The sequence below is a fragment of the Cyclopterus lumpus genome, chromosome 17 (assembly GCF_009769545.1).
Source record: "Cyclopterus lumpus isolate fCycLum1 chromosome 17, fCycLum1.pri, whole genome shotgun sequence".
Taxonomy (NCBI): Eukaryota; Metazoa; Chordata; class Actinopteri; order Perciformes; family Cyclopteridae; genus Cyclopterus; species Cyclopterus lumpus.
In genome coordinates this window covers 15,957,305-15,970,609 of record NC_046982.1, presented here as the reverse complement: position 1 = coordinate 15,970,609, position 13,305 = coordinate 15,957,305, and the positions used below count along the sequence as shown (strand labels likewise).

The 13,305-nt window shown below is 42.0% G+C and overlaps 1 protein-coding gene across 1 annotated transcript; it reads right to left on the bottom strand.

Moving 5' to 3' along the window:
* Positions 1-3,931: 3,931 nt before the first annotated feature.
* Positions 3,932-11,311, bottom strand: LOC117746363 (KN motif and ankyrin repeat domain-containing protein 4-like). Its single transcript, XM_034555442.1, has 8 exons — positions 9,829-11,311; positions 8,277-8,352; positions 7,433-7,732; positions 7,193-7,277; positions 6,118-6,337; positions 5,886-6,028; positions 4,880-5,080; positions 3,932-4,052 (listed from the first exon to the last, which is right to left on the bottom strand). The coding sequence occupies exons 1-8, from the start codon at positions 11,309-11,311 to the stop codon at positions 3,960-3,962; spliced, it is 2,601 nt and encodes an 866-aa protein (XP_034411333.1). The 3' UTR covers positions 3,932-3,959.
* Between the last annotated feature and the right edge of the window lie 1,994 nt (positions 11,312-13,305).

Sequence of the window (13,305 nt, the reverse complement as noted above, 5' to 3'; positions counted from 1 at the left end):
ACAATCTGTACAGATTAATGTTTGAATCAATCACAAATGTCATAAATGTCACTGCTGTTGTTTGTGGTTTTCCTGAATGGGTTTCCTTTGGTAAGATTTTCATTTATTTTTCATTCTGACTGATTCAGAGGCAATTATTTAAGAGTGAGTTGTCCTGCGTTTCAGAGTATTTTTATTTGACCTCCAACACCCCAGAGTTGTGGGAGAGTGCAGCAGGTCTGTGGATTGGATAGAAGAAAGAGAGGATGCGAGGTTAAAGGGATTTTTTATGCAGGTGTTCTTTCTTATCATGACTTGGTTAGATGTTAAATGGTTTGAGAAAAGCAATAGACTCAAGCTTTTAGTCAGGCTACAGTGTTACGTGGTTCACAAAAATCCTTGAGTGTTATAACATTTTATTTGATCACCCGCTTTTGACTGTGACAAAAAAGTACATGAGTACGCACGGCGTGCAGCAATAGCAGATTCATGCTGTTCTCCAGTGGACAGATGCAATGCGCACTTGCCCTTCGAAAACACAAACAGCATGTATAATTGCTCACCAGCAGACAATGCAACCATTCATTGTTCCAGGCAGGACACACACATTCACCAAAGCAAGCTGGATTCCATTGCCCGCTCCTCTCCTCCTCCTGAGATGGCCGATATCTGAGCAGACAGTTTGGGATAGAAGCGTGTGGGAGAGCCCAGCTGGTGGCTGCATGACGAAAAAAAAAACGTTGTCAAGTGATGTAACTACAGAAAACTAAAAACCTGACTCTGATGTAATGAGATTGAGACCAAATGTTCCTATGGGAGAACATGCTTCATGCTGATTCAGACACTGTTACTCCATTCATAACCTTAAATGTGTGTGTGTGTGTGTGTGTGTTCACTGTTATGCATGTGTGTGCAAATTTCATCCCACAGCCATATTTGAACCGTTTTGTATGCTCTTTGTTGCACAACCCTCTTAGAATGCCTTCTGCATTGTGTATTGCATGGAACAAAACAGTGGATGCGTGGATACACAGGTGTGTGTGTGTGTGTGTGTGTGTGTGTGTGTGTGTGTGTGTGTGTGTGTGTGTGTGTGTGTTGTATATCTGACAGTGTGTGACACTGGAGAAGCTTTGAGGGTGCTTTTTGATTCATTGATTTGTAAATATGTTTTCATAAGGTTTTTGATAATGTATTATACAATTATGTAAAAGAAAAAGATGTACATAAGATTTTAGATAAAGTGTTGACATGTATATTAATTTATTTGTATAAAAGCAGAACACTGCATTCCCTGATTGTAAGAAATATGAATTATCCACCAAAGTGGTCTGTGTTGTTTCTTGCTGTGCACCATTTAGCATTCCTTCTGTGTGCAACCCTTTTTCCTTTGTTAGCACACGTAAAACATGGTGTCCCCTCCCCCCAAAAAACGTCCCACATCTTTGCAACCTGGTGTTAATGAGAAGAGTGATTTTTGTTTATTGGTGCCTTTTTGTTTACTTTTTCATTCTCCTGTAGTATTTTTCATGAAAAGGACAGGGATCAGCCAACTATACTGTACATGCAAAGATATACTGTATGAAGACCAAACTGGTTCCACTTTCTCATTTTAATGTAATGGATTACTTTGAAATATCTCTATATATTGGTATATAAAATCTGACTGAAAACTTCCTTAACGTGTGCCGTTTCATTTTCTTCTGCAAATGATCAGCTATCGCGTATACATATCACAGACCTGTGCAAAAAAAACGACGTGACCGGAGGTATACGTTTTTTGGGTTGTCCCGTCTAACCGTCCTTGTGATATCTCAGGAACACCTGGGAATTTGTCACGAACGTCAGGTTCTAGTTTTCTTTTGCCGATTTGCGCAAAAAAGCTCTGATAAACAAAATGTGAGCACCCTGCTGAGCATCAAATGGCAGACCGACACAGCTCGCCACTATCTAGTGAACAAGCCGGGTATTTTCCTTTGTCAGGACCAAAAACAAAGCTACATGTGTGTGAATATTACACTTACATTTGGGCACCCTAAATGAATGCTTATATTTCTAAATGTCTGCTGGATTTAAAACAGTCAATTGTACAAGCGCTTAAGCTAACCATACTTGTTATATGTCAAATGTGTTTGATTTTCCAGCTTGTTGTGTGACTCGCTCACATATATATTACAAGTAGAGCCATGTGAATGATTTTTTTTATTTTTAAGCAGTATCTGATTAAGTTTGATAACTGGCCATTAAGGCTGGAGCAGCAACGCCTTGAATGTATTGAAATGCTCACGGTCTGCTTTTATTGCTTATGATTTTATGTTTTGCTTTCCGTGTAAAAGCAGATAAGAAGCTACTCCCACTGTATGCTTAGAGTCCATTCTGCCTGAGCTGCTTTTCACATTCATCCACTTACAAAGTGATTCATCAGCTGGCAGAAAATCAGTCGTAGATAAATCCAGTCCATTATCATTATTAAACTACAGCGGGGTAAATGCAAACTCCCTTGTAGTACCACTCCCATTAGGATATGGTGTAATACGTATTTTAGGGTTCCTGCAGCATGTAAGCACAACGGCGAAGATGAACACCATTGTTCACCGTGGCAGGAAAGCCTGTTTGGGATGGGGGATGGTGTGTATTTACATTTATACATCTGTGGAATAGGCACGTGACCTAAACATGAATACATATTGTCCAAATGCTTTAAAGTTCATCTATGAACACGGATAATCTGCTCAGACCAACACTGATTTCCATACAAGCAGCAGATTGAATCGCCCTCTTTCTGAGGATATATATATTGGCTTTCTGGGGATATATCTTTTCTCAGAGTCATTACAGCCAAGCTGGAAAAAAATCCTCAGGGGAGATAAGGTGGCTTTGCTCTGTCAGTCAGACATCCAGCCTCCTCTCTGTCTCCACACCCAATCCTTCTCGTTTTATCTCGAACGAATATAATCTCAAATCCTTGGAGCAAAACTAAAACCTCTGTCCCTTACTGTTTCCCAGGGGGTAGAAGAACAAAGGCCCCTCAAACACATCTGCTTTCACGCTTCAATAAACCAGCTGCAGTCGGATTGCAGGTGAATCTCATTGTGGAATTAATACAATTCTGTAGATGTCATGTTTATAATTGTCCCCCACACTTGAAAGGGATTATATCTAATCCCTTGGACATGCTCATTTTAGAATTCCAGGTGTATGCATATCGTTGCTTTCTGTGTGTGATTTGTCTGGCTGGAGTGAAAATGACATAAAGGGGCTATGCCACCTGCTGGTCAGGTTCGTCATTACAGGAACAAAGATCAGCAGCTCAATCAGAAACAGCTTTATTGGCCATGTATGGGAAACATTACACACATTTAACTTGTTGCTTCAAACGTAGCAGCTCCACCAAGAAACGGTTGCCTTTTTAATCATTTTATTAAAAACACGTATTTTAGACATCAAGTCAAATCAACAGGTTGGTTTATTGGCACTTTATTTCATGTGCATATTAAAAAAAGAAAGAAGTGTAACCAGAATGGAAAAAAGCAATCTTTATTTTATTTTTTACATAAAACACAGACATTTTGATAATTGTCAACATATACATGTGACCAATACAATACACATATTATAATAAATATGTTTAAATTGCATAGTTTGCAAAGCAAAGCTTCTACTAAGATGTGCAAAAGATCAGACATACGTGATGCATTTACATCAACAGCAAATACAGCAGAAAACAACACATTTATTGTACACTGCTTCGGCAGTCATGACGGATCTAAGCTTTACGCTCATTGACGATGTTGAGTGAGAACGATGTCATCCCATCCAAAGCTCAAGCTAATGCTCGTTCAGATTGACAGAATTCAGCAACAAAATGCGAGCAACAGTTCGACCCCAGCACACAGCTTCAGGATTTACCTGGTTTTCATAGTGCATCAGACAGAAATGAACAAATGTGAGAGAATCATATGTCTGCAGATTGTTTTCCAGTACTACAAAGCTCGAGCTTTAGCATGGGCTTGCAGGAGGGCGGCGGTATCAGTGTGGGAACCTTGCATGGCGATGGAGAGTGCAGTTTGACCACGCTGGGCAACAAAAAGAGAAAAACAGGAAAAATACAAATATTAAATTCTGAACGCATATTAAATTAGACAGCGTGCACACAGGCTTATTTAAAAAGACATGTTTATGTTACGTGTATATGCAAATATGCTCCCAGAAGAGAGATTAAATAACAAAACTATGTGCGAGGTTGCCTTTTCTGTCCTTAAGATAAGCGTGTTAATGTGTAATTTTATTAGACTTTAATTAGTTTAGTTAATCTGGGGTTGTGTCAAGGTGAAACATGGTTTAGAGTCGAGATGGGAAGCCTTAATAAACTCTACTTAAAATGCAGACTGTGTCAACGTAGGAGATACATTTGCATCCTCTCCTCCGCTCCCTTCTCTGCCTCTACCCGCTAAACTGGCAGATAAGGTACTGGTAGCGGATTAGCTCATCTCAACCCAGGGAGATTTGTTTTACTGTAGCCCTGATTCATCCTATTCTCTATTCTGATGCAGACCGTCAGTCCACCCACGTCCACACAGCGCGAGTCAAAGCATTCAAGCTTTCCTACGACTAAGCTCCTTTTTGTGTTCACTTATATGAATAGAAAAGTGGATATGCTGTTTTGTAATATAACAAGATGTCACAAGAGAAATGGAGTTGAAATCATCACCGAAACTCGATATCTCTGAAATTTAATTTAATGGGGGTGCTGCCTGTACAATCTTTTATTTTCGTTGGATTTCGTGTCCAGTTAACTGTGATTCCTTCTGTATTATGACCATAAATCTCACACTTTTGGCAAGCAAAGGGTGAGAGGATTATATTGGAGGAAACTTGTCTGTGTTTTTCTTTGCAGTATCACCTTGTCAGTCAGGGTGAGGTCACAAAGGCTCCTCTCCAGCAGCAGCCTTGCGATGTGTGTGTGGCCCCTCTCAGATGCGAACATCAGGGCCGTTGTTCCCTGGCTGTCCTGGAGGTTAGCATCTGCCGCACAGCTCAAAAGCAGGCGAACCATCACTACTCGCCCGTGTCTCACTGCCAAGTGCAGAGCGGTTTGACCCGTCTGTGGAGAGGGAGAGTAAGCAGGAAAGAGATAGAAGATTTTAATTCAGAGATTCACACATGTTGCCTTTTGAGGTTCAGTGTCTTACTGGAGCACTTTAATCAAGTCACAAGACACATTTCTAAAAATAATTGAAGCAGAAGAGGCCCAAATATATATTTTGTTGTCCCTAATTTGGCACAACCTTAAAAAAAAACCTGTGTCCTGCATTTCCCATAATGCATCTCAATTGTGTCCCTCCGGTTCTGAAAAGTAAAGCCAATGAGGAAGTGCCTTAAACTTGCATTCTTTCTAATGGCCAGCAGGTGGCGATTCTTCTGCGATGACCCGTTTTCTCATTTCTATCTATTTCCCCAGTAGACCTTGTAAACATGAGTTTATGATCTCAATCACTTCACGCCTTCTTCAATACGGCATGATTCATTTAGTAAATGATGGTCCCGTTTAGAGTAAAATACACAATAAATCAGTGTGTGCTTTAGGGAGTGGGTACTTGTGAATGACTTCTCAGACTTTTAAAAGTTCCCTTCAGAGAAAATTAACAAATTATACATAACATGTAAGAATTATTTTCACAGGCTGAGTAGTCTTTATCACAAATAAACAGATGTTCATGTGTTAAAACAGTAGGATGTCCCTTTAGTATTGTCTGTGATTGTTTGATTATAAATTATATCTTCCATCTACGACTAAAACAGCCTGCACAGAGTGCTGGGAGTCAAACTAGTACACTAAAGTCCACTCTTTACCCAAATAAAATGACCCATATTATATTGAAGCTGTGTATGCATTGTATAGTTTGTACCTGGCTGGAGCGAATGTTAATGTTGCTCTGCTCCATTAGCTTGCGGACCACCTCCATGCCACCTGGACCATCAGGCGCTGTTAGTGAGGCCAGCATCACTGCTGTGTAGCCGGCATTGTTCTGAAGGCTCAGATCACTTACACCTGTAAAACAACGTAACAAAGTAACGTTCCCAATATGTACAAAATAACTAAATCTTTGTACAATAGCTCTGGCAAAACACTGTTATTACCTGTGTCCAGTATCTGGCTGACGATGCTGTAGTTGCAGTGAGACACGCTGTAATGCAGCGCTGTGTTGCCGTTGTCATCAGCCAGGTTGATCAAGAAGGCCAACAGTGAAGGCGTGGCCTTCTTCACTTCTCTCAGGTACACGGCCACCCTGCTGGCCACCGAAGTCTCCTCGGCCGCCGCGCTGAACCAGTGCTGAAACAACACAACCAGGGCCTTCCTCTGGAAAGAGGGGATTATGGCAAGGACACACATTTGGGATTGAATTTTCTGAAGGATTTGGCCAACACAGAACACAATAATAGTCTTTAATTTACTTCAAAGCTATTTTGTTGTTTGTTTTTTTGGAAAAACATAATATGAAAAAAGATGTCCTATTGTCAAATGTTGATACATCGAACTGATTTTCTGTCCACCCATTCATTGTAAGTCAAATATTTACGCTCCTAAAAGCAACAGTGAAAATAAATTTAGAGAGATTTATTGACAGAAATTGAATATAATATTCATAACCATATTTTCATACAGGTTTTATGGAACTAAGAATATTTTTGTTATGTTTTCGTTACCTTAGAAAGAGCCTATTATATCTACATGGAGTTGATAGTGCATCGCCACTGGCTCTAGGGCCTCTTGCAATACACGTTACCTGAGAGCCATCTTAGATTCTCAAACACGTTTGGAAAGAGAGGGTTGAGCAGATGAGTATTCCATTGGATGCAATTCGCAACCACACCACTAGATGCCACTAAATCCTAAATCCTTGAAAACTCTGTTTTTGTCTCCACCAGCAAATATCTGGCTCAAAAGCTTTGGCTGCTAAATGCTCCACTTTGTTCACCAGCTAGCCGCTAACTTTGTCTGTCTGCTGTTTGTTCTGGAAAGGTTGCGTTTGGCCGTATGGGTTTATTAGAGCTTTTTCACTGATGAGAGCTGTGAGAGTGAATGAAACCTAAACAATTAGCTGAAAGATGCATACATGCTCCGTAGAGTTGAGGGGAACAGAAGTGTTGAGGGAATATTAAATCAATCTGTTTCTTTAGGATTGACTGACTGTGTCTGTGGGAGAATGCTCACCATGTCATCATTGGGGTTATCCATGTTGTCCATGTGATCGTTGAGCAGATGACAGGCAGCCAGAAAATCTGCACTCACTGTCTCTCTGGAAGAAAGCGTATGTGGGCTTAAGGAAAGAGAGAATAGAAAGACATTTTGTCTCATAGCGTAGCCCATTAGCTATATAGTTATTCCCTGAAGAGTAAGCGCACCATTACATTTCACAAACAATTGATGAGGTGCTTGTTCCGGTCCTCTCACCTGGCCCCAGTGGTGGTTTCTGATCCAGAGTTCCCCTCCATCTGTTCTCCTGGGGGCTGTGCTTTCGTCTTGGACATTTTTTCAGCTTCCACAGACACTACGTTTCCATCTGTCCGCCCTGATCCTGCTCCTCCCGATATTATCTGTCCGTCTGGACTCGTTTGCGTCATTCCCTCCATTCGTCTCATCTCTGGGACTCCATCCACCTGGACAGCAGCCATCTCCCTAGGGCTGATGCTGCTCTCCTTCTGCCCGCTCTCATTCCCACAATCCTGCCCAACCACATTTCCACTTTTACGTCTTTAAAAAATAAAGAAAGGAGAGCAGAGCAGACATTTAGAACTATCTGTCACCCAAATGCTGGTAAATGTCGGCAACTGAAACTACACTGATCAGACCTGTAGGAAGACCAAGTTCACATCTTGTACGTTTACTCCTTTTAATTTATAGCCACACAGAGCAGCAATCCACATTAAGATGGCACATAGAAGATTACAACCAAGCCAATCTCATATATTGTAATACTAAATAAAAAAATGCCCCGAGCCACAGCATCTGAAAACAGTCACATTTAATGTTTCTTCTGACCGTTCAAACTTGTAATAAGTAATAAACAAGTAATAAATATGCTCTCATTGGAGGGAAATGGCAAATGTTCACTTTTACTGACAACTTTAGAGGGAATGGCATTCATCTTTCAATTTTAAATTATGATGTTTGTCTTGATCAGAACTATAGCTTCAATAACCAATCAATAAGTTAGAATGTATTTGAACCAAACTATGGTTTAAGCAATAATCATAACCCCAAAGGTTGCTGAAGTCAGAGGGAGTTATTTACTAACCCTTCATTAACACCCACAGAATGTAGACTTTTTGACAACTGGGCGCATCCATCTGTCCTCATGATGGATTTAGAAACTGCATTGAAGACAAACGCAGAGTATATGATTAAATATCACAAGACAGCCGAACGACAACATTAGAAATACATATTTATTATGCTTTATGGCTTACACATAGCCATCTCTTCCCAAAAAGCTTCTCAGAACAAATATTTAGTCAAAATTGTTCACAATGATTAATTAATGAGTACATTAATGGGTAAATTGTGCGCCTGGATTTGACAATGTCAGGATCTGTAGTGGATCTGTAGTGTTGTGTCGTGTTTCCTGTTTTATTTTGAAGTCCTTGTCTCTCGTGTCCTCCTTCTCTGCACTTCCTGTCCCTGTGATTGTCTGCCCTGTCCCTGATTGTTTCCTCCTGTGTCCAATCACCTGCACCAGCCCTCTGTATTTAAGTCCTGTTCGTGTCATTCCCCTTGGTCGGTTCGTCTTGTCTAGATCATTGAAGATCATGTGTGTGTGAGCTTGTTTTGTTTGCGTTGAAGCCTGTTGTGCAATAAAGTTGCCTTTCCCTCGTTGATGGCGTTTAGGTCCAGTTACCTGCAGCTGCACATAACAGACAATGGAACATTGTGATGCAGCCTCTTCTACAATAAATTGAGTATTGACTCTCGTAAAAAGAAAAAGAAAACTTTTATTTTGACACAACTTCAGTAGTGTGAGTGTGAGTTTTCAACAACAGCCAAAGTCTGCACATAAAGTTGTTCTTATGCCTGTGTTGCTCCAGCTGTTAAGTTGCTCCAGCTGTTGAGTTGCTACTGCTGTTTACATTGACAACAGCTCCAGCTCCATTTCAGGCAAAGCTCCACTACACAGAGCTCCACCAGCTCACAACACTGATATTTGGATTCAAAACCCTATGGGATAATATCATCTGGAATACATATTTCATATAAGGTTTACAGTTTCTGGAATTTAGGTTCAGTTTCTGTCTATGTCAACGAAACATTGGAATCCCTTGCTTTTAGAGAGAAGTGTGTGAATACATACACCTCTCTGAGGTTGACGGCTGATATTTCAGCTTTCCATGGTGGGATTTCTGACACTTTTATAAGGGAAAAGTTCTGAATTTGAAAAAAAAGCAGGTCAAATGACCATCTTGGGATCACACCAGCAGCGCCCTTGCTTTTACCACACTCACCTTTAAACTCTGACTTCATTTTGATCTGAACTACATACCTGTAACATTTCATGACGTTAAACAAAAATTCACAATTTACAATATATAATATTTATAAACTGGCAAAGTATTCAAAACCGCCTCTCTGGAAGTTCTAACCCTAACCCTAACCCATAAAATACAATCATTCATCAACCAGATTCCCAATTAAAGCAATAGTTTTATAAGGCAGTGATGTGAAGAACAAATGTGTAGTTGTCACTCATTTGTTTTTAATTTACTAGTGTGGGTTAGATGCAAACAGAGGGCAACCATGATTAGAATATCATAATCATTACAGTGACATAATGTACAAACGGTGCACTACAGTACCTCCTTGTTGAATCCTCTCTCCATCACTGTGCCCTTGTTGGGTGTAGTAGGAAGTAAGGATCTCCACGAGTCCCATCATCTCCTGCTGCAGGGAGTTGACTTTGGGGTCTGGGTGCTGTAGAGGTTTGCCCTCCTTTCCTAACTCATGGCCTACACACAGACACTCCCACTGCTGATCCAGGAGCCTCTTGACCTTTTTCATGTGGTGGACAACCACTGCTGTTTCATCTGAAGCCGCTCTAGGGTCCACAGACACTAGTGGATCTTGTTGTCGACCTCTTTGTCCGTTTGCAGTAACAGTTCTTGCATTTGGACTTCTTGACACTTTATTATATGGTTCAATAGCTCCCACCACTGTCTCATCTCCATCCTGGTCTACTAACACCCTCTCTGCACTGACCCAAGCTGCAGGATTCCTGATTAGGTGCTCCATCTTCTCATCTTTTCTTCTGCTCTCCTCCTGCTGCTCCCTCAGCAGCCCTGAAGCCCTCTGCAGCTCCAGGCTAGTCTCATGCAGCTTCTGCTCCAGCACAGCTACTTTAGCCTGCAGGGACGTCACCGTCAGCAGCTCATCCAGATCTGTACTAGTCCTCCACTCATGCGTGGGATTAGATCCCTCTCGACTGACGCTGTGATTTCTAGGAAACATGATGTGACTTTCATGCCGAGGCCTTTTGATGTCCACTGTGCCGTATTGGGACGAGGTGTAAGGGTCTCTGGTTCCATTCATTGAGGAGGGGGGGGAATGTGGATTCAGGTCCAGACGGAGCCTTTCTCTTTCCTCCTGGAGGATGAAGATATGCGCCCTAAGCTCTGGAACCACCCTCATCTCCATCTCCAGCTCCGCCACACGTTCCAGGGCCTCTTTCAGGCGCCTCAACAGACCTGAGCAGTCCTGTGGTCGAGGGCTGTCCGGGGAGTCGAAGACATCTTCACAGGAGGTGTTTCTAACTCCGAGGGGATCCCTTGAACTCCTGAGGCTGCTGGGGTCGTCTCTGGACTCTGTCCCCTGTCTCAGTAAAACTGTGAGTGGAAGACTGGAGGCACGCAGGAGATGAGGCCTGATGTGCTCACCAAGAGGTTGCTCATCAAACTCCTTGATTCTGGCCTCCATCTCTGCCAGGGATGTGAGCCCTGTAGGAGAAAGTGGCAACCTGGGATCATTTGCCCAGGAAGAGTAGCCATGGTGATGGGCATCTGACAGTCGGGACCTGGGGCCAAGAGCTCCAGTAGATCCCCAGGGACTCGGGCGGTAGCCACACCCAGAAGGATTGAGTTGCCTGGGAAGAGTGCTGGCCCTGGGGCCTTTGCTTCGGCGCTGGATGGGGACTCTTTTGATTGTGTTGCCTTTCTCTATGTCATCTACGTATTTGAGGAAGTCCAGATCAAGTCGAAAGCCATACGGTGTTTCCACTGAGTACGGGGGCTTCCCTTTGATCCCATTCCCTGTTGTTTTATGAGGCCGGATATTTCCTGTAATCATTAAATCAGTAATTTAGTATCTGTCACAAATTTAGAACAATTCTGTCATGTTAGGGACATTTTTTACCGTTTTGTCCTTCCATCCCTTTTTTGTCTTCAGTTGCCCAAACAATTTTCTGGTTATCTGGTTGGACCTTTGGTATCTGACAAGACAAACAAAAACAAATCCAATATGGGTATGATTTGAGCCAGCAACACATGGAAAACACAAATCAGGACTTTTTACAAGTAGCAGAAGTGGTTACTGTGTGGCGATCTAATAAAATAATGAACACATTAATGATTTCTGAGGGGGGAAACAGATGCATTTTGACACTGACTTTTTACTCTAGATTTAACTGTGGTATTTTTATTTGGAGACTCCATCTTAATTTAGTAACCAGATGAAGAATTACTCAGAACAGCAATAACACTTTTTAGGTTCTCCATTCATAATCTGCCTCTTATTCATTCTCCCACATGTAGCGCAAAGTACAAAACACAAACATTCAATTATAAGTACTTTCTTTTCCTTCCTCGCTCTCGCTCTCATTCTCTTCTTTTTATTTTTCTCACGCTCTCACTGCTTCATGTTGTCCATGCATCTATATTATTCAACAGTGGCACGCCTGATGTTCACTTGATTACAGCTCTGCTATCCAGGGCGAGAGCTGAAAATAGCTCGGGACTGTTTAGCCCAGCAGCTATGGCCAGCGGAGCAAATATACTCCTACAGACATAAATACAGACAACCATTGTTGTGACTCACTACTTTCCTCCCTTCCTGCTCTCTCTGTTTCTCCTACTAGATCTACAGTCAGCTGTCACCTCCTTGATTTACTTTTACTAAACTGTCTCTGACTGTAATTTTCTTTTTCCACTCCTTTTTTACAGTACATGGTTCTATACTGATTCTGCTGACTCTCCCTTCTTCTCTCAAGGTAGTAATTTCTTCCCATACCTCCTTCTCACAGTGTCTCTCCCTTTCAGCCTCACCTCTTCCCTCCTCCCTTCCTCTCTTGACCACCAGCCTGTGTAGATGGTCGTCCACTTGAGGCCCTGCAGCCACCCAACCACAGCCCCAAACAATGTCAGCTATGCAGTCAACAGACAAACACTGCCAAAGGGTCCTGCTGGGAATTTTGACCTCTGCCTTTCACACAGTCTAAAATGACGAGCGGTAAACAGCAACAAATCTGCAATAAACAGTTACGAATGCACACATTTGTACCAGCTAAGATGAAAACACTTAGCTATGTACTGTACATGCAATTGCAAATGTGCAGAAAGGATTTGACTCTTGCATGCACTCTATGCATACCATGTCTGGTACGGAGCGACATAAAGATGAGTGGAGTTTAAAATGTTGGATGTGCAAATATTACCAAAATGTAGGTATTCCCTAGAAAGTACATGAGCTTAAGGTAAAATAACATGCGTTTGACATTTTCTGATACTATTGCCACTATGATCCCTGAGTGTTGGTACTGATTTAAGATTATACTTTTTTTTGTAAACTTTTTTTCTTTTAAAGGGAAATGTGCCAATTTACAACCCTATCACTATCTATCTGAGTTCGAGATACAGTGTGTTAAAACGCCTGTAGTTCTTGATCTCTGGGGCGCAGCTGCAAAATCCAGATTCCAGTGACATCATTGGAGGCAATGAAGAACTACAGACAATGCCATTCTTTGCTTATTGCAAAGTTGTTGCATTTCCAACAGCAAAACAGCATTCCAAAATATGGGTGCAGAGGATTCTGGCTGACTCGGATATTTAGCCATATTCAGCCAGAGCGAGGCCGCTCAAGGCTGCAGCTGCAGCGGGGAGGTTATGGCCGGTGGGGACCCTCCAGCACCTGAGCTGCCGAGAGAGAATGCCGACTGGTGGTGCCTTTGCTCAAATTTAGTTTCAAGCTGTGTCCAAAACAACTCAGAGAGAACAAGCAGTGTGTGCGTAACCATGAACGGTGTCTTCCTCCCCTGGACAGAGGTGTGACGGAGACCTTCTTCAGGA

What these genes read in the sequence shown, in the direction of transcription:
- LOC117746363 (XM_034555442.1), bottom strand. Translation starts at nt 11,311, where the DNA reads ATGATTACAGGAAATATCCGGCCTCATAAAACAACAGGGAATGGGATC. An exon ending in AGAGAGGATTCAACAAGGAG is followed by an intron (nt 8,353 to 9,828) that starts GTACTGTAGTGC and finishes TCTTCAATGCAG; the next exon opens with TTTCTAAATCCATCATGAGG. An exon ending in ACCTCACCCTGACTGACAAG is followed by an intron (nt 4,053 to 4,879) that starts GTGATACTGCAA and finishes TTTGTTGCCCAG; the next exon opens with CGTGGTCAAACTGCACTCTC.